General features: G+C 42.8%; 1 protein-coding gene across 3 annotated transcripts in view; it reads right to left on the reverse strand.

Annotated features, from left to right (window-relative positions):
* The window catches only part of LOC147319943 (CXADR-like membrane protein), a 107,903-nt gene that overhangs the window by 4,193 nt on the left and 78,443 nt on the right, over positions 1-25,267 (reverse strand). For all 3 annotated transcript variants that reach the window (XM_086307651.1, XM_086307653.1, XM_086307652.1), the window contains 3 exons: positions 6,922-7,089; positions 6,077-6,199; positions 2,532-2,673 (listed from right to left, as the gene is read on the reverse strand). In XM_086307651.1, the coding sequence (XP_086163777.1) occupies positions 2,532-2,673; positions 6,077-6,199; positions 6,922-7,089 (433 nt within the window). The remainder of the gene's footprint in view (positions 1-2,531; positions 2,674-6,076; positions 6,200-6,921; positions 7,090-25,267) is intronic.

Raw genomic sequence — 25,267 nt, forward strand, 5'->3', positions numbered from 1 at the left:
TTTATTCCCCTTGTACTCCATCGGTTGCATCCTGGCGAGGCATAGAATAAGCTCTTTCATCTGAAAGTGATGTATTCGGGCGATGGTGGTATGCGGTTTCTGTCCCGCTGCCAGCCTAGGCCATAGGGATCGATGAGCGTGGTTGACCTTAAGTGGATGTGGGAAGTGTTGCTTACCCAATAATTCGGGGATGAGGTTGGAAATAAACTCTTTCGGACTCCCTATCTTCTGAGCGCTGTTTTATGCCAACAATTTTTATATTAAGTCTCCGAGTACAGGCCTCCAAATCCAATAGTTTGGGTTGAATCTTTACAAGCTTTGCCAGGTCCTCGCATTTGGCTTCAAGCGTTCCCATTCGCTATTCCCGGGGCGTTGACCGCTAATTTCCTGACCTTCCATGCGGTTCTGTAAGTCAGTCTGTATGGATAGCACCAACTGGAACTTGGCCTCAAAAGCATCAAACTGCTCATCAAGTTTTTCCAGGATTGATTCAGATATTGTCTTACATGTTTCCTGGCATATCTTATTCTACCTTGGTGTTCATCTGAACAATAGACTGGACTGGACTCATAACTCAGACGCCCTCTACAGGAAAGGGCAGAGCAGGCTGTACCTGCTGCGGAGACTCAGGTCGTTTGGAGTGGAGGGCCCACTCCTGAAGACCTTCTATGACTCTGTTGTGGCTTCTGCTATCTTTTATGGCGTGGTCTGCTGGGGCGGCAGCATCTCTGCTGGGGACAGGAAGAGACTGAACAGGGTGATCCGAAGGGCCAGCTCTGTTCTAGGATGCCCTCTGGACCCAGTGGAGGTGGTGAGTGACAGGAGAACGGCGGCTAAGCTGTCATCCCTGATGGACAACATCTCCCACCCCATGCAGCAGACTGTGACAGCACTGAGCAGCTCCTTCAGTGGGAGACTGCGGCACCCACGGTGTGGGACGGAGAGATTTCGCAGGTCTTTCCTCCCCACTGCTGTCAGACTCCATAATAAAGACTTTAACTGATCAAGCACACACATCCATACATATGCAATAATACTAAGTGCAATAATCCTTTCTGTCATCGTTGTATTTTTACTCAGTTGTATATAGTATTTGTATTTGTATTCTATTTTTATCTTATTGTATATTTATTTTATTTTATTCTACTGTATATAGTATTTTATTCTATTCTGTACAGTTGTGTACTGTATTTATTCTTATTGTATTCTAATTTTTGCCTCATAACTTTTGCACTGTCCACTTCCTGCTGTGACAAAACAAATTTCCCACGTGTGGGACTAATAAAGGTTATCTTATCTTATCTTATCTTATCTTATCTTATACATTTCACTCTTGTCATCCGGAGTGACAACTTTAGGCTCAGCCAAAGCCCTGCTGGTGCAACTATCATTAGCATCAAGCTCGATGCTCGACCATTTGTCGATGGTCTTATTCTTGCCTAGGTTCGAGGCTTTCTTTGGCGGAGACATTTCAGATATGCTGGGCAATGATTAAGCCAAAGGTACAAATCGATTATTTCAGCTCCTGAATGGTTTTATCGTGGTATCTTGCGTTTTGTGGAAACTGGGGTGTTTCTGAGTGTCTTTGATGGTGAAGGAAACTGTACTCGCTGACACCTTGACTTTCTTTGCAGCTTCTCTGTAGGACAGACCTACATTTATAAATGTTATGATGGTCTGTCTCTCTTCCATTGTTAATTGCCTTTTTCTCACCATTTCTGTACAACACACTACTTTCTGCAGTACAGTACTGTTCAAGTGATGCTCACGAGGGTACATCAGTGTGCTCCAACACTGCTTTTATGCAGACAGAGGGAGCTGGAAGTAATCCAGAGAAGTTGGAACACCTGTAGGAATTAGTAGCACCAGCTTTCAAGGCTGGATCAACCTCCATTGTTGCAGAACAGATTTAAATTGTTAAAACCATGTTGTGTTCCCTGAAAAAGGCCATTTTTCTGAAATGTACATTATTTTTTAGTGTTGGGTAACCTTACCTTTTTTTAAACCTCTGGCAGTTCAACACTTACCTTTGTACCATTTCAAGCTATTCATTGGATTTGAACGACTTGAATTGCAATAAATAACTGGAAGGATTAGAGTGTTCTAAGTCTTCTGATCAGTAGTGAATACTTTCAACTTTCTTGTTCTGTAACTGGTTAATTAATAGAAAAATTCCACAACAGTCTGAATTATTGCAATTCAAACTAATACAATCACTTTGTGTAAAAAGTGAGAAAAAGTAACTGCTGTTATAACCAATACAGCCATAAATTGAAACTATCATTTTGGGATTCATCTATTTGAAGTTTTTATTTCATGCAGAAACATTGATGGATCAGAAAGGCAGTCCTACAGGTATACAGGTTATACATATATTTCAGTGATTCTGGTAATGAGATGGCTGAAACGATGAAATGAATGATTGTATAACATGCAGCAATTATATTAATATATTGAATAAAACTGTAAAAGTAAAGTTTTTTGTCATGGGTAGTTATCATGTGCAAAGAAATATTCTAGGCATTGTCTACCTGATTTCATTGGGCGTCTCCTCCTCTTCATTTTTTTCCATGTCCTTTTTGCAGAATACCAACCAGATGATGAGTAAGATAAGCAGAATGGCGAAGGACACACCAACCACTACACCTGCTACCACACCAATTCCCTTCACATCTACCAAAAATAACAAAAAATATTGATGTAAGACACACTATTATGCTACAACCACCAATGCATCAAATTCACCATTGCTATTTTTCAGTTGCATGCAAGTTTCAGTAAAATACTTGTCTCCCCGTCTATATAACACACCCCAGTATTATAAAAGCTAAAGCCAGATAAAAAAAACCCCCAATTTATCCCTTCAGCTATTATATATTATAGCTATAATATAAAATAATTGAACCTTGAAAATCAATACATTTTAAAATTGTTTTAAATAATGCTATTCCAGAAGTTCCAAGTTGTCGACTATAGTATTGTGAGAAAGTCTTGAGTCATCACTTTTTATTTATTGAAAAGTTGGAAATATGTTCAGTGATTTACTGAAGTATGTGCAAATATAAATGCAAATACTTATTCTAAGAGGTGGTTGTGGCTCAGGAGGAAGAGTGCATTGTCTACCAATTGGAAAGTTTGTAGTTTGTTAAAGGCCTGCCACCTCTTTTGTCTTCCACTTGTCCAGTTTCCCTCAAATTATTTTAAAGACACACAGCACACCATATTGAGCTGTAACAGATTTTTGGCTGTCTTTTTAAATCACCTTGTTGTTGATTCAAGGTGTGTTTTGCACCAGGCTGCTAGTAACAAGGTGTCTAAAGATTCCATTTAAAATGGGTTCTTTGATAAATTGTTTGGCTGGCACTGGTTCTGTCACGGTCCCCGTGTCTCTCTGGCTGGCTCACGCTGGCTACAGGTTTTGTTGTTGTTGTTCTTTTTTGTTTTTGTTTTCTTTGTCTCTCCTCCTCCTCTCTGCCTGGGTGGAGCTCGTTACGGGCTCTCGCTCTTGGCCCACGCACCTGTGTGATTGTCTCCACCTGCTGCTGATCTGGCTGATTTCCCCAGCTGCTATTTAAGGCAGTGGCACAGAGCAGCTCACCGCTGGAACGTTGAACCGCCTGAATTCGTGCTCTTGGCATTATCAAAAGAATCCCGTGTGTATTTTGTAAGTATTTGTATACTTGAATGATTCAAGCATAAAACACAAAGGCTTAAAAAATATTAAACAGATATGCTCTCTTCCATTTGCACAATATCTAAAATTAGAAAAATCCAGTCTTAAAATGATGCTAAAAATCCTGTTCATCCAGTTAATCTTCTAGACTGGATTACTTTAGTTCATTATTATCAGGTTGTTCTAAAAACTGACTGAAAAGCCGTCACTTGATCCAAAATGCTGCAGCAGGAGTACTGACAGCGACTAGAAAGAGAGAGCAGATTTCTCCTATATTGTCTGATGAGCTTGGAAAAGAACGAACCTGGACTTTTTAAAGTTTCTTGAAGACACTTCACCTCTCATCTGAAAGCTTCTTCAGTTCTAAAACCAAATGGTGGAAAGTCTCAGATATTTAAACCCTAGTGGGGGTTGTCCATTAAGAAGGTCGTTGAACCACTATTGATGATGTGCCTTGTCACATGAGCCAAGATGTTAAAAAAGCTGTAAGTCATTAACAGCAGAGTTCATCAGCAGAACAAACCTTCCCTCACCCTATATCATGTGACCCATTGAGATCAACTGACGCAAGATGTAAGTAGGGCTTGAGGCACCTTGGGAAAGGGATCTCAAAACTGCATTGTAGGTGGCAAGCAGTTGGTGTGATAAGCCACCTCCTCTGTTGAAAGATGGCTGTTCACAGTGGACATAGAAGGCCTCTTTCACTTCTCTGTCAAACTATCTGTCTTGTCTGTCTAAAATGTGAACACTGACATCCTTGAAAGAGTGATCTTTATCCTTTAGATCGGGGTGTCCAAATCCAGGCCTCGAGGGACGGTGTCCTGCAGGTTTTAGATCTCACCCTGGATCAACACTCCTGAATCAAATGATTAGTTCATTACCAGGCCTCAGGGGAACTTCAAGACATGTTGAGGAGGTCATTTCAATCAGATCTCACAGGTATAGGAATGCTTGGCACTATACAAGGCTTAAAGTACACTAGTAATGTTCCTTAGGAACTCAGTGCACTGGAAGACAATACTGGAGACCAGAGATGGGCAGTAACACATAATCCAATTACTTTTTAATGTAAGGGATTGCTATTGCAAAAAGGTAATTAGATTACTGTTACTTTCCAACGTCCATGGCACCAACAGACACATGTGTAGATCAAGAATAGAAAACATGGGGCGCGGGATAGAGCAGCACCATGCAGCATTTAATGTTGGGAAATACTGACATTACTTTGAGTTTGACTCTTTAAAAAGTGACTAAGTAACTAATTACTTTATTCAAGTAATTTGAACAACACTGCTGGAGACCAACTCCAGGCTACTGCACAAGCCACTGTCAAGCGTGTAATATATGTAGGACAAATATGTCCCACAGATGACAGTGCTGACTCAAAGTCAGAGGGAGGACTGGGAGAGTAGTTTATGTCCTGTGCCAGAACATTTCCCATGTGGCCACTGAGGGTTTTTATTATGTTCAAATCAAAAGAGCTGCATTGCTAGTGGTATGAGGAAAAGAATGGATTGGTACAGCAGATCCGGGAAAGTACTGACAAGCACTTAAGTTGTTCCAGGTTTTCTCACAATATTCATATTCATAATGGATGAAATTCATTTTTTACCTCAAATACCTACACACAATATCTCATGATGTTTCTGCCCATAGTTATTCCCTCATTGTCTTCAGTTGTGTTTTGATCCCTGTCTGCTCCAGTCTGCATGCCAAATGTCCTTGGGCAAGATACTAACCCCATGTTGCTCTCCGAAGTAGGATTTAGATAGAAAGCATTTACATAGAAAGAGCATAGAAAAGCACTGTATAAGAATAAGTCCATTTGCATTACATTAAAGTTTGAGGGAGGCTTTGTCACACCAAAGCCCCAGCCAATCTAAATTTAAACCACTAATGCAAGGTGATAGGGTGAACCAATGCACCACCTTTCCACTCAGAATCAACAAAAAAACACTATCATATATGGAGTCTAGTGTTAATTGATGGATCTGATCAATAATGAGTGTAGAAAGCCCCTTCAAGTGTGAGTTTACAATGCAATGTATTATTTTGAACTATAGAGAAAAGACTGTCTTCCCATCCACTTCAACAAATTTCATCCACATTTTTGCTAAAAGAAAAATGATCAATGATTTTAGGAAAATAACTGAGATTCCACTTAAGAAGCAGTGAACTTAAGGTTGAGAAGCACAGACAGACCACAAATTTTGAAAGATGTTGTGATCTGCAATTTAAAAGAATGTCACGTTCACCTACAGTTTCACTATAGCACTTCAGGCAGTGTGTATGAAAATAATTTGCAGATGAGCTCTACAATGACATGAAGAGGGGATTTTATTCTGCAAATCAAAAGCAGCAATTGTTAACTTATTCAGTGTTCAAAAAAAGTTCTTCACTCACAGTGTATCTTGACTTCCACTGTGCAGCTCTCTTCTCCCACATCATTGCTGGCTGTGCATTTGTAGAGTCCGGCATCGTCCTTGGTCAAATTCCTCAGTGCCACAATCTCTGGGGTTTTGAAATCTGATGTACCAAGAATGACAAGACAGCATTTAAGAGTGCACTACTGTTTTATGGTGTTGTTTGAAAAAGAGTTGATTTCTATTGAAATAAATGTACCTAAAGATGAGTTAACATAAAGAAATAGCCATGGCCTTTGTACAAATCTTTGCTGTTTTTAAAAAGTAAATACTTTTGACAGATTCTTTATGCAAGCTAAATGTACTTGAAAAAGATAAAAGGAGAACAGAATAACTTAGATTAGTCAGAAGTCTTCATTTATTTAAGAGCTGAAACATGACTATGCAGTAAAACGAGTATGTAATCGGTTCTGTTTGTTTGTCTTTATGTTAGCATGCACAGCATCTAGTGTCCACAGTTTAGCATTTTTCAGATTTGGCATCATGGTAGAATTTTTTTGAAAATTGAAGGTCAGTAACACCAAATGTGAAAATCATTAAACAGTTTATATTACCTGCAATTTTTTATAGATCATCTTCAAATTCCAGAACAATACACGTGACCTTGGGGGACGTGAGTACCGAGGTTGGATAAACAAAGGTCAAAGTTGACCAGATCGAGGTATATATATTTTGGGCATGGAGAGAGCTGTACAACACACTTTTTATGTTTTCATTATGATGCCCTACCACATCACAATGATGTGTGTGTTTTGTTCTTTTTTGCTTCGTTTCAAGGTTTAAATTTTTGTTTTAAAAAGCCCTAGGTACATCTGACAGACTTACCTATCAGTGTCAGTGGAGGCAGCTTGTCTACATATTTGCCTTCGTCCAGTACTTTTTCCCATTTGTAATGGATAGGATCAGAGCCATCAGCGGACTTGCAGCTCATCTTAACATCACTGCCTTCCAAGAATTTGCCCTCCATCCAGCACTGTGGCTCAGATGGCTTCACTGTGGACATACAGTCAGACAGACACACAGACATTCTCAAAATGCTGTTGAGTCATGTGGCAGGGTGTGGTTTGTGGCTCAGCTGCAGGGGAGGGGTGGAGCAGAGGGTTCAGGGTGCGGAATCAGCCTCAGGTGTGAGGCTGACTCAAACTTGAGCTCCATCATCTAGTCATGCCTCCTCGATAAAAGATGTGCTGGGACCTGAGGTGGGACCTAGGGCTACAAGCAGGGCAGATGAAAAGTTGTCCAGTTAAAAACAGTGCAAATAAAAACGTGTGCAACTGCAAACGCTGTTGGCGGGTACATCATTTCCACAGTGGTGCCAAAACCCAGCGCCTCCACTGGCAGAACCAAGACCGGCCCAGCCAGTGGAGGCGCTGGCCTGGATGGTGGGTGAGCTGGTGGGTATGCAGTAGGAGCAGGAGGTGGTGTTTAGCCACCAGCTGGAACAACTGCAGGACCAATCTGAGCACTGGATGGGGCTTTTGGGAAGTCTGGTAGCTTGGGCTGGCCCCCGCCAGTGTCCCTCTACTGTATGGGGGAGGGAGACGACCACCCCCCGCCTTCCTGGAGGTCTTGCGGGCCATGGCGGTTGTGTACCATTGGTTGGAGGAGGAGTAAGTGCTGATTCTGCTCCCGCTGCTGTCTGGCAAAGCCCATGCAGTGGCTCTCAGCCTGCCCGCGTGTGAGCAGCAGCTTTGCAGATGTCCAACAGGGCCTTGTACCACAGGACTATCGCTGGCGGTTCTGGGAGGGTCGGATGGGACCGAAGGACTAGCCTTTCCCCTACGCTAGTCAACTCAGCGAGGCTGTGGCTGTAACCCAGGTCCGCTCAAGGGGAGGCTCGCATCATGGAGCAGGAGATCCTGGAACTGTTCATTGCGGGCTGCTCATGGAGACCACAGGATGGATCTGCTGCCATCGCCCAGGCAGCTTGAGCGCCTCGATTTATCTCTGCACAACTGGGGGAGGCGGCAGGGCAGCCCCCTATGCCACCTAGTAGCTGGCCTGGCTCAAATAAACCCATCTAAAAACAAAATTGATCAGTTTTTGGACAACATAACTCCTCCAAAATTATTAGACACTCAAGCAATGGCACTGGATTCGCCACTGACACCAGGTGAACTCCAGGAAGCCCTGATAAGTATGCCCAATAATAAGGCTCCAGGTCCAGACGGCTTTCCTGCAGAATTCTACAAAGAATTCTGGACGATTCTAGCACCATTTTTTTTGCAGAACGTTGTTGGAAATCAAAGAAAAGGGCAGACTTCCATCAAATATGAATTCTGCAAACATTAATCTCCTGCTAAAACCAGGCAAAGACCCTGTATATCCCTCAAGCTATCGTCCAATATCCCTTATACATGTAGACCTTAAAATAATCTGCAAAGCTCTCTCAAAGAGACTAGAGAAAATAACCCCCCTCTTACTTCATCCTGACTAAACTGGTTTCATAAAAGGTAGGCACTCATCAACAAATACAGGTAGATTACTTAATTTGATAGACTACTCATACAGTAAAAACATCGAAACTACAATATTTTCTTTAGATGCAGAGAAAGCATTTGACAGAGTTAACTGGAAATTTCTATTTGCAACTTTACACAAATTTGGTTTTGGATCCTCTTTCATTAACTGGTTAAAAATATTATACAATTCCCCAACAGCTTGTGTCAGAACAAATGACCAAACATCCTCCAGCTTCTGTCTCCTGAGGGGCACCAGGCAGGAATGCCCACTCTCCCCTTCACTGTTTACAATTTTTATTGAACCACTAGCAGCAGCAATTAGACAGAATACAGTAATTAAGGGCATAAAATACAAGAACGTGGAACATAAAGTCAGCCTTTATGCGGATGATGTGTTACTTTTTCTCCAAAATTCACAAACCAATATCTCTGGTGTGATTGAATCTACAGTCCTTCCGATAAATTGCTCCTTCCATAATTCTTCTTCTACACCACTGCAATCGGGAAATATAAAATATTTAGGTATTAATGTTTCTCCCAAGCTTGCAGATCTAACTAAATTAAACCATATCCCACTTTTAAAGAAGGTAGAAGGTGATCTGGCTAGATGGAAATCTCTACCCATATCACTCATGGGAAGGGTTGCCGCTATAAAAATGATGGCCTTACCAAAAATAAATTATTTATTCTCAATGATCCCAACTAAACCACCACAAGATTGGTTCAGATCCCTAGATTCATACATGTCCAAATTCCTTTGGAAAGATAAACCCCCACGTATAAGCTTAAAAACACTACAAAAGACCAAGGATAAAGGAGGATTAGAACTACCTAACTTTCAGCACTACTTCTTAGCCAACAGGCTTCAGTTTATCTCAGGATGGCTAAAACATACCCTCTTAGATGAACCTTGGCTAGATGTAGAACAAGCACTTTGCAATAATCTAGAGATTTCAGACCTACCATTTATCAGCTCAAACATCCAACGAAATGAATGCTTCAAAAGCGTCAACATCAGCGCTTCTCTGACAGCATGGTGGGAGTTTCTAAAATTGACAGCGTCTTCATTAATCCCATGCAAAAAATAATAATAATAATAAACTAATATAATCATATTGCTGTAAGCGGGTTTCTGTAAGGCAGACTAAATCAATATGTTGATCAGCTACTTAATCATTTACTAACAGGACTCTTCTATGACAGCATGGTGGGAGTTTCTAAAATTGACGGAGTCTTCATTAATCCCATGCAAACGTACACCTATCTGGAACAACCCTGACATATTACAAAACAATAATATGATAAACCTTTCAGATTGGTGTTGTAAAGGAATCAAATACTTGGAACATATATTAGAAGGAACAGAATTTATTCCATTTGACGGACTAGTTACACAATATAGGATCAACAAGAAAAGATTTTTAGAATATCAACAAATTAAATCCATAGTAAAAAAGAAATTTAAACCGGGTCAAGTTGAACTACAAACACCACCAAGTGTGGTTCAATTTCTTACTCTTAAAACCCCCAAATTACTATCCAAAATATACAGAATGCTTTCTAAAACAGATGAATCAATATCACTTCCTATTGCAAAATGGGAAGCAGATTTATCAGTTAACTTAGACCAAAACTTCTGGTCTCAGATTTGCTTAAAAACCTTTCATTTAATTAGAAATCCCAGTCTTCAATTAATTCAATACAAAATACTACATAGAGTGCACTATACAGGTCATCGGATGTTCAAGATAGGCTTTATGTCTATCAACAACTGCTCACACTGCCAAACCAATTCACCGGACAATTATATCCACGCTCTTTGGTTCTGTCCACCAGTTCAGAAGTTTTGGCGCGAGATATGTGAAGACTTATCGAAGTGTCTGAAATGTAACATTCCAACTTCCCCCTTAGTGTGTTTGTTGGGCAGCTTAGATAATGTCACTACAGATAAGAATATGGCCCATATGGTTTTCACTGCCCTATGCATAGCCAAGAAAACAGTCCTCATGAACTGGAAAAATAAAAATGATCTTAATTCTAACCAATATAGAATTTATCTAATAGATTACATTAGTCTTGATACAGCCTCTGCCACCACAATAGATCAATTGCTCTGGGCTCCTTTGATCAGCTCCATCACCTAGTGGGGGTGGGGGGGTCATAGTTTGGTCCCACCTTTGCTGTTGTGATTGGTGTGGGGGTAGGGACAGGCTTAGGGCGTCGGGGGGTTCCCCAGGAGCATCTTCCTTGGGGGGCTCAACCTGGGGTTGCGGCCATGGCCTATTAAGGGCTCGGTTGGCTCTTAGGTGACGGTTTCCTCGTGGCTGCGTGCAGTGGGGCTAGGGGAGGGTCTGTGCTGACGGACATGGGTTACTGACCTGGTAGCCTGGCTGCCCCTGGGTGGGTCCGGGACGGGCGTGGGGTTCTGGGGGTGCTCCGTCTCTTGGCTGGGGCCCTGGCTGGGCCTTGGGGGCTTGGGTCCTGGTTGGTGTGTTGCCGGGGTTGTGGGTTGGTGGGTGTATGGGGGCCCAGTTCTGGCGCAGGGTGCTGCCGGTGCATCGAGCCACCTGGGGGGCTCTTCAACTGGTGGGGGAGGCTGTTACATCTTGCAGGAGGTCTCCTATCTTCAGGAACTCACTCTGCAGGAGGGGGAGATACAGGAGAGGTGGAGGAAGATCTCAGCCTGGCTGTCTATTGTCTTGCGTAGTCTGGAAGATGAGTGGATGGTGGGGTGGGTGCAGTTTTCTCTGTGGTGGGGTCGGGAAGGCTGTCCCGGGCTCTGTGGGGCCAGGCGGCGCTGCTGAACTGGGCCCCGGTCCGGATGGGCCTGGGCCCCCTTTCCCTGGCGGGTTGCAGAGTATGGGGGGTGCCTACTGGGGTCAGCGGGGGAGCTGGCCCCAGGGAGGGGTCACTTGCCCCTCCCTTCCTTCCCTCCCCATCTCCAGCTGCCTCCCTCTTCCCGCTCCACCACAACCACCCACACATGCAGGGCCTTGGGGTAAAGGTGTGTCACCAGGGTGCAGGGGAGGCATCCCCCCCCCCCCCCCCCCCTCTGTCCCCTTCTGGCTGCCTCTGCCTCAATTTTATCTCACAACTTAGACATTCACATTACTCACACTCTCATTACACATACATATAGGATCTTGGGGGTGGCCACGCTACACAGAATCCAAATTACCATCAGGGTGTACACCTCACCCCTGGCGCCGTTGCCCACCTCTCAATTTTAAATGCATGTAGACATTGAGGGCTATCAGGAGGGGCTATGCACTAACCAGCTGCTCTCTGGCAGGTAGCTCCATGCCCTCCTGGGTTTTAAATGCACCTTAGGACACACATGCATCAACACTACATACGAGCGGGCGGAGGGAGGTTTGGAGTCTTCACACACCCCCGTTCTCTGCGGCCTGCTGGAGCGGGGGGGCTAGGAGGAGGAGTTTGCCATCCGATTGGGGTCTGGAATGTGGGGCCTCCCTGCTGCTGCCGAGTCAAGGCAGTCTGATTCTCTCCACCCCAGGGAAAAGGGTAACACTACCTGGTTCTGGGTGCAGTTTCCCCCTCCAGGGGCAAGGGTACCTAAACCCAGTTCTTAGAGTACACTTGGGGAGTGTGATCGTGTGTACAGTGTCTCTCTATGTCTGTCTCCACGTTGGGTGAGTGTGGAGTAATTGCATATGAGAGCATGAGGGTGGGAATGGATGTTTGCATCTGTGTGTGCCTGTATGTCTGTGTCTATATTTCAGGTTGGGTATCAGACGCTACCTCTCTGGGGACATCTCAGGCCCTCCAAGGTATGGAGGCCTATCTCCCCCAACACCTTCCCCTGCCAGTGGCAGATGCCCTCAGACATCGGTGCGTTGGTGGTTCTTTGTGTCCGGGGATGGGCGTACAGGTACACACCGGCTCACTCGTCGGGGCCTGGAGCCTGGAGCTCGCTCGGGCCACTTCGGGGGTGGGGTGCCCTCATCCTCTCGGCCTGGGGCTCGGTCACTCTGGCACAGCTGGCTGCTGGCGAAGCTCACGGGCATGTCACTGCAATCCCCCCTGAGTGCGAGTGTAACTACCGCCCCCCCCGGAGTGAAGCGGAAAAAAAGTGCGAGAGAGAGGGTGAGAGAAAGAGGGAAAAAAACCACGGCTCGGAATAAGGAGCTGGCTCGCGTCGTTCACTTCAAAGAGTCAGCTCTAAGAACCGTTTTGTTCGCGACGACACATCACTACTGTGTTGGCTAAAGAAGCTGACGCTTGCATGCAATGCTTTGTTGCCAGCACAAACTAGACAGACCGTGGTTGGTTTTCTGAAAGAGCATTTAAATGGCCCGCCCCTCCCTCTTCTCCTGCCTCCAAAAATGAGAGAGCAGGCTACTATGGGGAACATGGCTGCCACTGCTGTAGACACCAGATAGGCAGGTCATGGGCTGGGTCCCCTCCCACACCTGTTGCTGATTCACTGCCTGTCCCTCCCACAGCGTCCTTCCCATGGCTCCGCCTCTGTGAGGCCCTGGTCGGTGGAGGTTGACTATCAGGTGGTGGATGTTGAAGAAGCTTCCATCCTCTCCTCCGGTGTTGCCCACCTGTCCCTGGGCTGCCCCCTGCTGGTCCCCAGGCACAGTGTCGGGTGAGATGGGTCCCTTCAGCCCTTGATTGGAGCATGCCAGGTGTGGGAATTAGCCCTTCCTGAGGTGCCATCTAGTAGAGTGGACCTCAAGGTTGATGCTATCATGCAGCCTCAGCACCTCCTGTCTCAGGTGCCGCTGCTGCGGCCTGATTGGTCTGGTTGCAGGCAGTCGTGTGCCCTGCCTCCCAGCATTTATGGTCCCCTGCCCGCAGTTGGTTGCTGCCGTGCATGGCGGGAGTAGTTGCCTTGCCTTTGGCCCCTCCTCCAACGCCCCCCCGGACAATGTTGATTGTCAGGAGGTTGATGTTTCTGACGCTTTGCTCCGGTCAGACAACCAGGGTTGCCTGATGGGACTGCCTGTCTACCCTGCGGCCACCTTGCTGAGGGGCCTATGCAGGCATGTGGAGATGGCCATGTTCAGTTGAGGCGGGGAGGACGCGGAGCCTAGGCTCAGCTGTCCTCCAGCCGCCCTCCTCCCTCCTGACATCCTTTGAGTTGGGCCTAGCGGCCAGCACTGCTGTAGGCTGTGTTCCCCAGGCGTATTGCCCGTGCTTCGCCGGTTTTATACGCCAGTCGGACCTCGCTGCGTCTGATGGATTGGCCAGCGGTTGACAGTTCTCCGGCCTGCGGCGCTGGCTCTCTCTCTGGCAGATTGCCCAAATGTTGTGGCTCTACGTGGCCGGCAGGGCCAGCTTAGTGAGCTGACACCCCCGACGAGCCATGTCCCTGGCTGCACTCCAGCTCTAGGCTGTCTTCCCATGGGTGCTCACAGACAAAAACTACACCCTTTTTGGCTCCTACCTGTGCGCTGTCGATCCTACGTGCTGCACAATAATATTCAATATTTAGTATTTACTGTTATATTCACATAGATCATCGCAATGATGTTGTTTATTATACTCTCTTCTCAATCGAGAATCTGTGACAAGATCTGAAAACTGCTGTTCAGAAACGCTGTCCATCTAATCTGACTGAGCTGGAGCTGTTTTGCAAAGAAGAATGGGCAAGAATTTTAGTCTGTAGATGTGCAAAGCTGGTTGAGACAGACCCTAAAAGACTGGCAGCTGGAATTGCAGCAAAAGGTGGTTCTACAAAGTATTGACTCAGGGGGCTGAATAATTACACACACCCCACTTTGCAGTTATTTATTTGTAAAAACTTTTTTGGAATCATGTATAAATCATACATGATTCCACTTCTCACGTGTACACCACTTTGTATTGATCTTTCATGTGGAATTCCAATAAAATGGATTTATGTTTGTGGCCGTAATGTGACAAAATGTGGAAAAGTTCAAGGGGGCCAAATACTTTTGCAACCACTGTATTAATCTCTGTCTCTCTTCCACAGCATGTCTTTATCCTGTCTTCCTTCTCTCATCACAGCAGATGGCCCCGCCCCTCCCTGAGCCTGGTTCTGCCGGAGGTTTCTTCCTGTTAAAAGGGAGTTTTTCCTTCCCACTGTTGCCAAAGTGCTTGCTCATAGGGGGTCATATGATTGTTGGGTTTTTCTCTTTATGTATTATTCTAGGTTCTACCTTACAATATAAAGCGCTTTAAGGCGACTATTGTTGTGATTTGGCGCTGTATAATTAAAATGAATTGCATTGAATCCAATGCACAGAACTGTATAGACCCATCTTTCCTCACCATAAGAACTATGGGGCTCCACTAGACACTGTGTGACACTTCTGCCACTCCCATCTCCAGCCTAGCAGCTGATTCTTTCTCATCTATTTGTCTAGTTATCACAAAAGAGTGAGAATGGAGTAGTGGAACCTACACCGATTTTTCAAAATAGTCAGGTTGTCCTACGCAACATACACATCTCTGGACTGCTACCAGGCCTGCTACATAACCTTAATCATCAGGCAAAGGTGAAAAATTGTTTTTTCAATATCCTTGTCATTTCCTAGGCTGTTGTCTTCACTCCTCAAGTCCAATATCTTGTTTGTTGCTGGCTCTATGTGCTGTAGGCATTTCAATTTCCATTTTTAATTTCAAACCTATGGTTATATTTCTGCTTCTTTGCCCGGGCCAAGTTAGGGTTACCTAGAACCTTTTGTTGCTTCTTGGTCACCACATGGTCTCAGGAATCTGCTTTGTATCAGGGGAATTATGCGTGGCTTGCTGCCTCCCTCAAGTCCCCAACAATGTCTTTTGATTCAGCATCTAGAGAGTTCCTGATTATATTAGGGATGGGTACCACCTCACCTCAAGATTCAGCCACACCTACTTCCAGTGATGGCCAATCCATCTGACTTTGGCAATGGCATGATTCCAGGAGACAGCAATTCCTCTCATGCTAGAAGATACTTGAATCACATTGGCCACACAATGCACATCTACATATGAATGGGTTCTTCTCTTTCAGTGACTAATTCCAGCCAAGTGGCCTATCTACCTCTATACCACTTTTTGTTATGGCTGGCTGTAGTCCTTGGCAATCCAGATACCAGCGATTCCAACCTCTTCTGAGTTACTCTTAGGTGTGAATCCTGATTTTTGAAGATGTAGTGATCTCCACTCCATTCACATATCTTTACTTCCTGATTTATGCCAGGACTGTTAGTCCATATCACATAGTTTCCAGTCAAATCCTAACATACAACCCACCAAAATGGATGAACAGCCCCTTTGGTTCCTGGTTTAGTTTGTTGGCCACTTTGATTCCTGGTTCCTTCTACCTTGGAATAGGCTAAACTGCTCTTCTTTTACCTGCACATCCCTCTTCTTTAACAAAATTGTCTCCAGTATGTCAAACTCATCACAACACTGCAGTGTCCTTTTGATGGTCACGTGCCTTTATCCACACTCTCTGCCCTGCATGGAACTGGTCCCACCCAGTCTTTCACAAAAGTGCATTGATTTAGCTCCTCTATTTGGGTCTTGAGACCGGTCTCGAGACCACTTTTACGTGGTCTTGGTCTCGCTGTCTTGGTCTTGCATTCTCAGATCAACATCGTCAGATGCCTGACTGACAACTGTATAAAACAAAAACTACACACAATATTCGAAGCACATAGCGCACAGTCGTAAATTCCCCCTAATTTTGGTATGATCCGAGCTCAGGCACTAGGCGACTGAGCACAGCACTTACGCATGTGAGCGAGGGGGGAGAAGCTGCTGCCTGCGAGTTTGCTGTAGGAGAAGCGCAGACAGGCAGACAGAGGAGAGCTTAAGTTTGACCAGGTACCAAAGCAAATCATTCGTACTGTACAAATAATGTAAATATGGCGGTGTATCACAAAAGATTGATATCAAACTATCACTTGACCCATATTACGTTACTTGCTCTTCAAGTGAATCAACAAATGGCGAAATGAAAAGCTGAACAACAACAATGTTGGTTTTTTTTAGAGAGTCTTAGCTCACATGTGTGTGTTTATTTCATATTTTCAGTTGTTTCCCTCCACGGCTAAACAAACTCTCTAAATTGGTTTCAGTTATGTACTGATGAATACAACAATGGACATAAGGGGCTTCTTTCAAAGAAAAACTCAGGTAGATGTTATTTTATATATTATGCTTTGTATGTTGTTCAGTATATTTCTATGCAAAACAAGAGGAATTTCAATACACAGCAGTATATTCACAGCTGAAACCAGATATTTTAGACACTGTTGGGAAAAAACATCAAAATATTTTTTTACTGTTAAACATGAATTTAGAGTAAACTTGTTTTGTTTTAGATAAATAAATATTGAAATATCTTTTGAATTAGTTGAATGTCAGAATAAAGAGAGAGAGAGCTGTCTATTTTTATCACTTTCATCAAATTTAGCAGTACATATACACTAAGTTTATTGTTAATTAATAAGAAACTCCAGACGATTCTATTCTGAGCTGAAGAAGCTTCTGATTGGTTTGTAGAGTCCATGTGAGTAAACTGGTGGCACAGCTGTGGATGCATATAAGGCAAAACACAGAGCCTGTTTCTGTGACATGGGAAAATCAAGAGATGTCAACCAAAACACCAGGAAAAGAACTGTGGAGCTCCATAAGTGTGGCTCAGTTTGAATACAATTTGGTGCCATTTGCAATTAAGAAATACAGATAGTTTCTCTCTTTACTCTTAAAGTTAACAAATATGTTAACAAATCTAAAAAAATAAACATTTAGTCTGATTTGATGTTACAATTAAAAAAGTGTTTTTATCTGAAGAGTAAATATCTGGTTTCAGCTGTATATTTGATGATGTTGGTGTTTGGCTTGATTGTCAGCACAAAGAGAGAGAGAGAGGAACAGAGAGAGAGAGAGAGAGAGAGAGAGAGAGAGAGAGAGAGAGAGAGAGGGAACAAGAGCAGGTGAGACACACATGTTAGTCAAATGGTTGTTTGCCAAAACTCATCAGAACATGTATCCAGTGCCTACTGTATCTTTTTAGATACAATATGTTACTTTCAAATTCTATATTTATTACGTTTTGCAGGCTTGTTCGCACAACAAGGCTAAGTTATTATATAAACATTTCTGAATCTAAATAGTGGACTTTGGTAGAATTAAAAAATAAGTGTAGTGCAGGTCTATGAGGATTTTTAGGTCCTCAGTAGTCCTGATTTTGAACTGTTGTAGTCCTGATTTAATTCCGGATCAGTTCTGGGTCTGGTTGAATTGGGGTTTAGTCCTCGTGTCTTGATACAGCCCCGACTTTGTTCTGCCTCGCTGCTTAATTAAAAAGCTAGATTAAGGTGTCCTGCATATGTGATATATATTTTTTTCCTATATGAAGTCATTCTTTTTTGAACAAAACTCAAAACACAGCCTATTAATCTTTCAGTAATTTCTACCCTCACTTAATTTCCTTACGCTGCTCATCTCTCACACAGTGGCTCAGCTATGCTCCAATCCCTCCATATTGTGGCCAAGCGTGCGTCTGTCCTCTTGGTTTCACTCTCGGTCTCGGTCTTGGTCTCGTCTCGACTTGGTCTTGTCTTGGTCTCGGTTTAGGTGGTCTTGACTACAAGTCTAGCCAACAGTGCTAATCGCTGCACTACCATGCTGCCCAGAAATCAGATAAGCAATGGAAATTATTCTAACGCCTATATTTTGCTAAATGAATGATAGCCTGATTCTTATTTAGCACTTTTCTACTCTCTAACACTCAAATCACTTTATACAACATGCCTGACTCATTCACACTCTGAAAGATGCATCAGAAAGCAACTTGGGATTAGTATCTTGCCCACAGATATTTGGCACGGAGACTGCAGCAGTGGTGCAGACTGAACCACCAACCTTCTAATGAGTAGATGACCTGCTCCGCCTCCTGAGCTACAGCCACCCTGTCTTTGTGCGCACAGACATGATCCAGCTTCACACTTGGCAGATTAGTGTCTGTGTGGCTGCAGGAATATGAAAGATAACAACGCATTATTACACATGATTCTGAATAAAACAAATGGTACTAAGTGTTGTAGCTGAACAGAGAACCATATATGATTTTGCTGAAATTATTTTTGAAATGATATGATTTTTCTGATCTGAATATAATAAATAAAAATATATAATCTATGTAATAATTCTAATAAAAGGCCTTTCACTTAGATTTCATATGGAGTGGCTTGTTTTTGCAAAGATGACCTTGGAAGTTGTGTGTGCATGTGTTTATGTGAAAAGGATGGGAGGGGCAAGTGAGCGAGTGACACCAAGGAGCCACTTATCTAAAAGAACGTCTGACTTTTAAAATGTGTGATTTAATGAAAGTAATTATATTGTGTTGTGTGATTAGTAAGCACAGAGTTTTGAAGAGAAAAGGTGAGAGAAAGTATTTGAATGTGTTTAAAACAAAAAGGGATTTTGAAGAAATACATTTTCATATTAGAATGAGCTAACGATAGATCTAGTTAAAGTAAAATAGCATAAACTAAATTAAAGTATTTTCATATGTGACTGAATGTTCATACATAATGGAATTTTCTCTGTTCAGAGTATTAGAAATAAGGTATATAATGTAATGAAGTGATTTTAAAGTTTAAACTTTTTTTTAAACCATGTATGTGGAGCAGTCAGGTAGAATGAGAGAGGAAGATAAGGACATCAGCTGATTGGATGTCACAGTGGGTGAGGCCAGATGTCATTTCAGAAGATATCCAGAAAGACAGGGGGGGCAGGTATGAAAGTTGAAAAGACACAGAGGTTCTTTCCTTTCAGGTGCCAGAGGGATCAACTGCTGCCCAAACTGTAAACCTGCAAATTGGTTTTGGCTTTTCTCTGCTCATTTTTGACAAGTTAGATTATGGGATAAAGAGGACTTTCCAGTCAACACTGAACACGGGAATAAATGCAGGAATATTAATGGTAGCTCCTCTATTGATCATGGCAATTGTTATTTCTGGGATGATTTTAGTGGCCTGGAAAGGAGGCTCCAAGGAATTATAAATTTATTAATATAGCTAGGATAACCTGTAAGAGCTATTTGCACCAATAAAGAAGAATCCTCAGACTTTTTAACCTTCTGTGAAACAGTAAAGTATATGTCCACCATTTAGACTTTGTTAAAGCGATTTAACAGGAGCAAAGCAAAAACAAAATGAAATAATAAAAACATCATTAAACAATTATTAAATACTTTAACTATGTTTATCTAACAACCTGCTCCGAGCTAATGCTGATTTTGTTCACCCAACAGGTTGGGCATTTAGTGGAAGTATGATGCAAATCAAAATACTTTTGAATGAACCATCAAACAGCAAAAATGAGCAGATGAAAATCCAGAAATTCAAAAATCAATTCACAGGTTCAGAGTTTGGACTCTATCTGCTGGAATCGTCTGAACTGCTCACAGAAGACGAAAGGGAAGAACCCAAAATCTCTTTTACATCTGCTCACCCTTTCTCCCTCATTTCCCTACTGGATGTCACATTTTGCATTTTGGACAGTCTAACTGTTGACGTTTAAATACCTTATCTATCTCTCTATCTGACTTACATGATTTAAAACAAAGCTTTTATTTATTTTTATTTTATTGATATTCAGCATGCCAGCTTTTACACTTTAAAATCACCTTATTACATTTTCTTTGTTATTCTTAACATAAAGAAATCATTTAAATTTAAACATTTAACTACAAATGGATATAATTCACTTCCTGCACACACACACACACCAAGATCAGACTCTGTGCAGGCTCTCAGTGAAGCCTGTTATTAGAATCACTGTTACTGTATTTTCTGATTCATTATACTGGTTAACTTAAACATATTTATTTTATTTTATTGATATTCAGCATGCCAGTATTAAGCAACTAAGAATAATTAACCCTTAAAGTAAAGTAAAGTAAAATTGTATTTGTATACCACCTTTCAAGACAAAAATCCCAAATCCCAAAAAAGATCGGTTTTTAGCTGTTTTTTAAATGAAACCACTGAGTCCACAGATCTCGGGCTCAAAGGAAGGGAGTTCCAGAGTCTGGGGGCCACAGTTACAAACACTATCGCTTTTAGCCTCGTATGTTGGACGACCAGCAAGTCCTCATCACCTGACCTCAGGGACCTGCTGGGGATGTACTGATTTAAAAGATCTCTGATATAGGTTGGTGCTGAATGTCAAAGTCAAAATCTTGAAGTGGATTCTTAATTTTATGGGGAGCCAGTGCAACTGGATCAGCAGAGGTGTAACGTGGGAGTATTTAGAAGACTTGGTCAGAAGCTTTGTGGCAGCGTTCTGAACAACTTGGAGACGATCCACGGAGGCTTTACATAAACAAGTAAACAAAGAATTACAATAATCCAAACGAGATGAGACAAATGCATGGATGACCATTTCTAGTTCTGAGCGTGATATAATGGGACTCACCTTAGCAATATTTTTTAAATGATAAAAACAGGAGCGAACCAATAAATTAGCATGAGTGTCCAAAGTCAGAGCTGAGTCAAAAGTTACACCAAGGTTCCTGATAGAAGGTTTGGCAAATGTAGCGAAGTTTTCCCTCACCATAGGTACCAGTTTTTTGGGAGCACAAACAAGGACTTCAGTTTTCCCCTCATTTAGCTGAAGAAAGTTATCAGCCATCCATCCCCTAATGGAATCTAAGCACCTTTGTAAAATCGGTAGTTTGGAAAACATCTTGGGGCTTAAAGAAGATATACAACTGAATATCATCTGCATAGCAGTGATAAGAAATATCTTTAAAAGTGCTCAATAAGTGCTGAAGAGGGAGTATGTACAGCAAAAACAATAAAGGCCCCAAAACAGAGCCCTGTGGCACACCATATTCAAGAGAAGCAGAAGAGGACCTGTATTTAGAATTAGCCACAGATCATTTTTCTGTGGCTGATCCTTATGTATTTGCATTTAATATGTTATATTATATTAGTTTTAAGTGCAACTGTGTTAACCATCAGTACAACCACATATAAATCATGGTTTTGTGTTTTACACTTAAAAAACCTAATGCTATGGTTCTTCAGGATTATTTCTATGATGAGTTGGCAACACAGTTCTTATCTTCCTTCATTCCTTCAGACACACACAAGGTTGAGGCTGGCTCATGTGCACACACACAACTCTGACATTAAAACAATCATTTTCACTACTTAAACTATATTTTTCCTTTATATACTGATCAAACCTGTATTTTGAATTAATCCATTATTAACAATAAAAATGCTTTATAATTAGGAAATAGAGAAAATCCCTCTTTTAGGACTCTGGCTGGGAATTAAAACCTTTTACTTTCTCTTAGCTGTGATGTAGAGGGACCAGGTGTCACAACAAGCTCTTCAGCAAAGGCCAGACCTCTCTCAGGTATTTCACCATGCTCTCTCCTGGCTTTTTCAGTCAAACCAGGCTCTTTAAGGTCAAGGTCAAATTTGTTTAACTTTAACTTTTTGAATTCTGGGAAATCTTGGGTCTCACTTTGAGTTACCAGACCACTTTTTTGCCGCTGGTCCTAAAGACTGCAAAGCCGATTGAAATATCCCTGATGTAGCAAAACCACTTAGAAAAGAAAAGTGTACTTTATTGATCCCCGTGGGGAAATTCCTCTCTGCATTTAACCCATTTACTCAGTGAAGCAGTGGGCAGCCATTGGGCGCCCAGGGAGCAGTACCTTGCTCAGGGGTACCTCAGGGTAGCCGTTTAGTGGATTCGAACCACCGACCTTCTGATCATGGGGCCCGACTCTACCTACTGAGCTATCCCTGGTCCTATCCCTTAGCCAAGAAAACAGACAGGATATCTGTAAAAGAGACGATAGACTTTATATGAGACTTTAAAATGGTGGACAACATGAAACACTGAACAACAGAAGAGCACAAATTATAATGGCTTCCCTCATTTTTTTTCTTACTGCAAAGGATCCTGGAAAATGCTGTCTTCTAATGACAATTGACAGGATTGTTTTCACTCAGCATCCTGAGCTAACTGTATATTCTCTTGGTATCATGATGATTTAGTTACTGTTTAAAAATAGTTTAGTCTGGTATCATTTTCTGATATATTTGAGTTTTGTGGTTTGCATTCATTATGATTTATTCCTTGAGCTTATGTGCTTGTCTCACCTGTTGCCTGCCTGTGAAATCAAATGACTTCGTCTTTTATCGGCCACTCTAGTGGCAGAAACTGTTTACGTTTACCTCCCCGTGTGTCTTTGGTCTTCATGTTTATGTTTCCTGTTTTATTTTGATAGTCTTGTGTTTTATGTCCAATGTGTTGAGTTTTGCTTCCCCTGTGGTGTCATGTTCATTTGTGTCAGCTGTGTTTCCCATGTGTCTCCTCTCTGTGTATCCAGTGTGTGAGTTTCCTGTTATTCGTTGTCAGGTTATGTTCATGCCATGTTTCCAAGGTTACAGGCTTTCAGGTATTATCATCTTCATGTTCAGGCCTTCAAGATACACCACAGCACTTCAGAGTGATATGTTGCCTCGGTCCCACAGACTCCCTCTTCTCAGAGGTCCACGTGTCAACTTCAAACAGTTATTCCACTTGAGTCTATGTCTCCTGTGAGTAGCACTGCCACCCTTTCAAACCCTAGTCTGCCAGCATAAAGACTCTAAATTCTTTCCGTGTCAGTAGCATTGGTTAAGACTGTGAACTCTTTTATCGGAGGCAAATTCAAGATGGGTTAGCAGTGGAGTTTCAGAGCTGCCTAATGAACTTTCTAGTTTAGTTACTATTAAACCATGTAGTGAACCTGAGGCAACAAGCAATAAGTCAGTGTGTCATTTTTCTACAGCTGTGTTGGACTTTGTAAAGACTTATTCAGCACCTCAGCATGTTCCTGTCCCAAGGGCGACTACGGTCCAGCCTTTTTCTACACCTGTTCTAGTTCCCTGGGTAAAGGTGGCTAGGGCCCGGTCATTCCCTGTTCCTGCTACAAGGGTTCAATTCAATTCAATTCAATTTTATTTATATAGCGCCAAATCACAACAAAAGTCGCCTCAAGGGTAGCAGTGAACTATGTTTTGGATGCTTATGCTCTTGTTTTTGGACTTTAGGCTCCTATTCATTTTGTTTTCTTGTTGATCCGTCTTATACCACCCAATTCCCTGGTGGGAATGTAAGTGGCTGCCTCATTTTCCTCATTGTGCACAAAAGTGAGAGGTCTAGAGTTCAGGGTAGCTTTGACTTCTGTTAGTACAGTGCACATTTCTTCAAAGCTGAGTGAAGCTCTTCCTAGTACGTTCTTGAGACAGGTTTTCACCAACTGGACAAGATGATCCCAATATTCACCCCACCAGGCTGTTTGCTCTGCAATGAACTTCCAGGTGATGCCCCTTTTTGAGAAAAACTTCAATAACTGCAGGACTTTATTGGTCTTTTATAGCCCTTTTAAGTCTTGGTCTGCTCTCTTAAATTTTGTCGAAATAGATAACGCCTCTCAGAGCAACAAATCTCTTCAATGCTACCAAAAATGTCTCAGTTGACTGATTCCAGACCAGCTCTAAATGGAGTGCTTGGATTGCAGGATGGGTAAATAGGGCAATGTTAGATTTTTTCACAGAACCATATGCTTTTACATAAAGCGGCCCCATCCAATATCTAATATCTCTCTCTTATTTGTACGAGAGAGTCGCTCACTCCTGAGTGCATCGTGACAGTCCTGTACAAGCATTTGTGAGAATCTGTGTTTGTTTGGCAGAATCCAAGGATATTGCCTTCTGAATGTAAATTCTGACTGTTCCAACCTCCCTCCAACACTAAGCAGCTCATGTGGAGGAATGTGGATGAACATGTGGAGTGGTCTGAAGACCATCGCAGACTACAAGGGAAACAGCGGCAGAGTGAGGAAGGTAACTGCTTCTCTACCCTAATAAGCTTAACACCTTCTATGCACGCTTTGATAAACATCTATCTCAAGAGCTTTTGCTGGAAGAGGACAGCTGCTGCTCTCTTCAGATTTCTCAGGCAGTCGTGTGTAAATACATCAGGAAAATAAACACTCGGAAAGCTCCTGGACCAGGCTGCTGTCCCAAAATGTTTTAAGAGGATCACCATCACCCCTGTCCCAAAGAAAACTAATGTGAGCTGCCGAAATGACTATCGAACAGTAGCGCTCACCTCCATTGCTATGAAGTGCTCTGAGCACTCCAGTTTGCCTACAGGCCTAACAGATCTACAGACGCAATAGCAAGTGGACTTCACATTGCCCTCTCCCACCTGGACCAGAAAAACACATATGTGCATATGCTGTTCATTAACTCTAGCTCCGCCTTCAACACCATCATATCATCCAGACTCGTCCTGTCTGGATGATATGACCAGTGACCCGAACATCAGCTCCTCCCTGTGCAGCTGGATCCTGGACTTCCTGACAGACATCCACACTCTCACTCAGCACAGGTGCCCCCAAGGGATGAGTGCTCACCCCCCCTGCTGTACACCCTGTTCACCCACGACTGTACAGAAACACACAGCTCCAACACCATCATATATTGCAGATGACACCACCATCATCGGCTGCATTTCTGATGGAGATGAGATGGCATACAGGGCAGAAGTGAGAGCCCTGACATCATGGTGCCGCGACAACAACCTGCTGTTCAACGTCAGCAAAACCAAGGAGCTCATCGTGGATTACAGGAGACTGCAGAGAGGAGGCCACACTCCCATCCACATCGAAGGAGCAGAGGTGGAGAGAGTCATCTGCTTCA

The sequence above is a fragment of the Aulonocara sp. 'chitande type north' Nkhata Bay genome, linkage group LG10 (genome assembly GCF_057382095.1).
Source record: "Aulonocara sp. 'chitande type north' Nkhata Bay isolate Kocher_YH1m ecotype deep benthic linkage group LG10, A_spYH_male_GT1.1, whole genome shotgun sequence".
Lineage (NCBI taxonomy): Eukaryota > Metazoa > Chordata > Actinopteri > Cichliformes > Cichlidae > Aulonocara > Aulonocara sp. 'chitande type north' Nkhata Bay.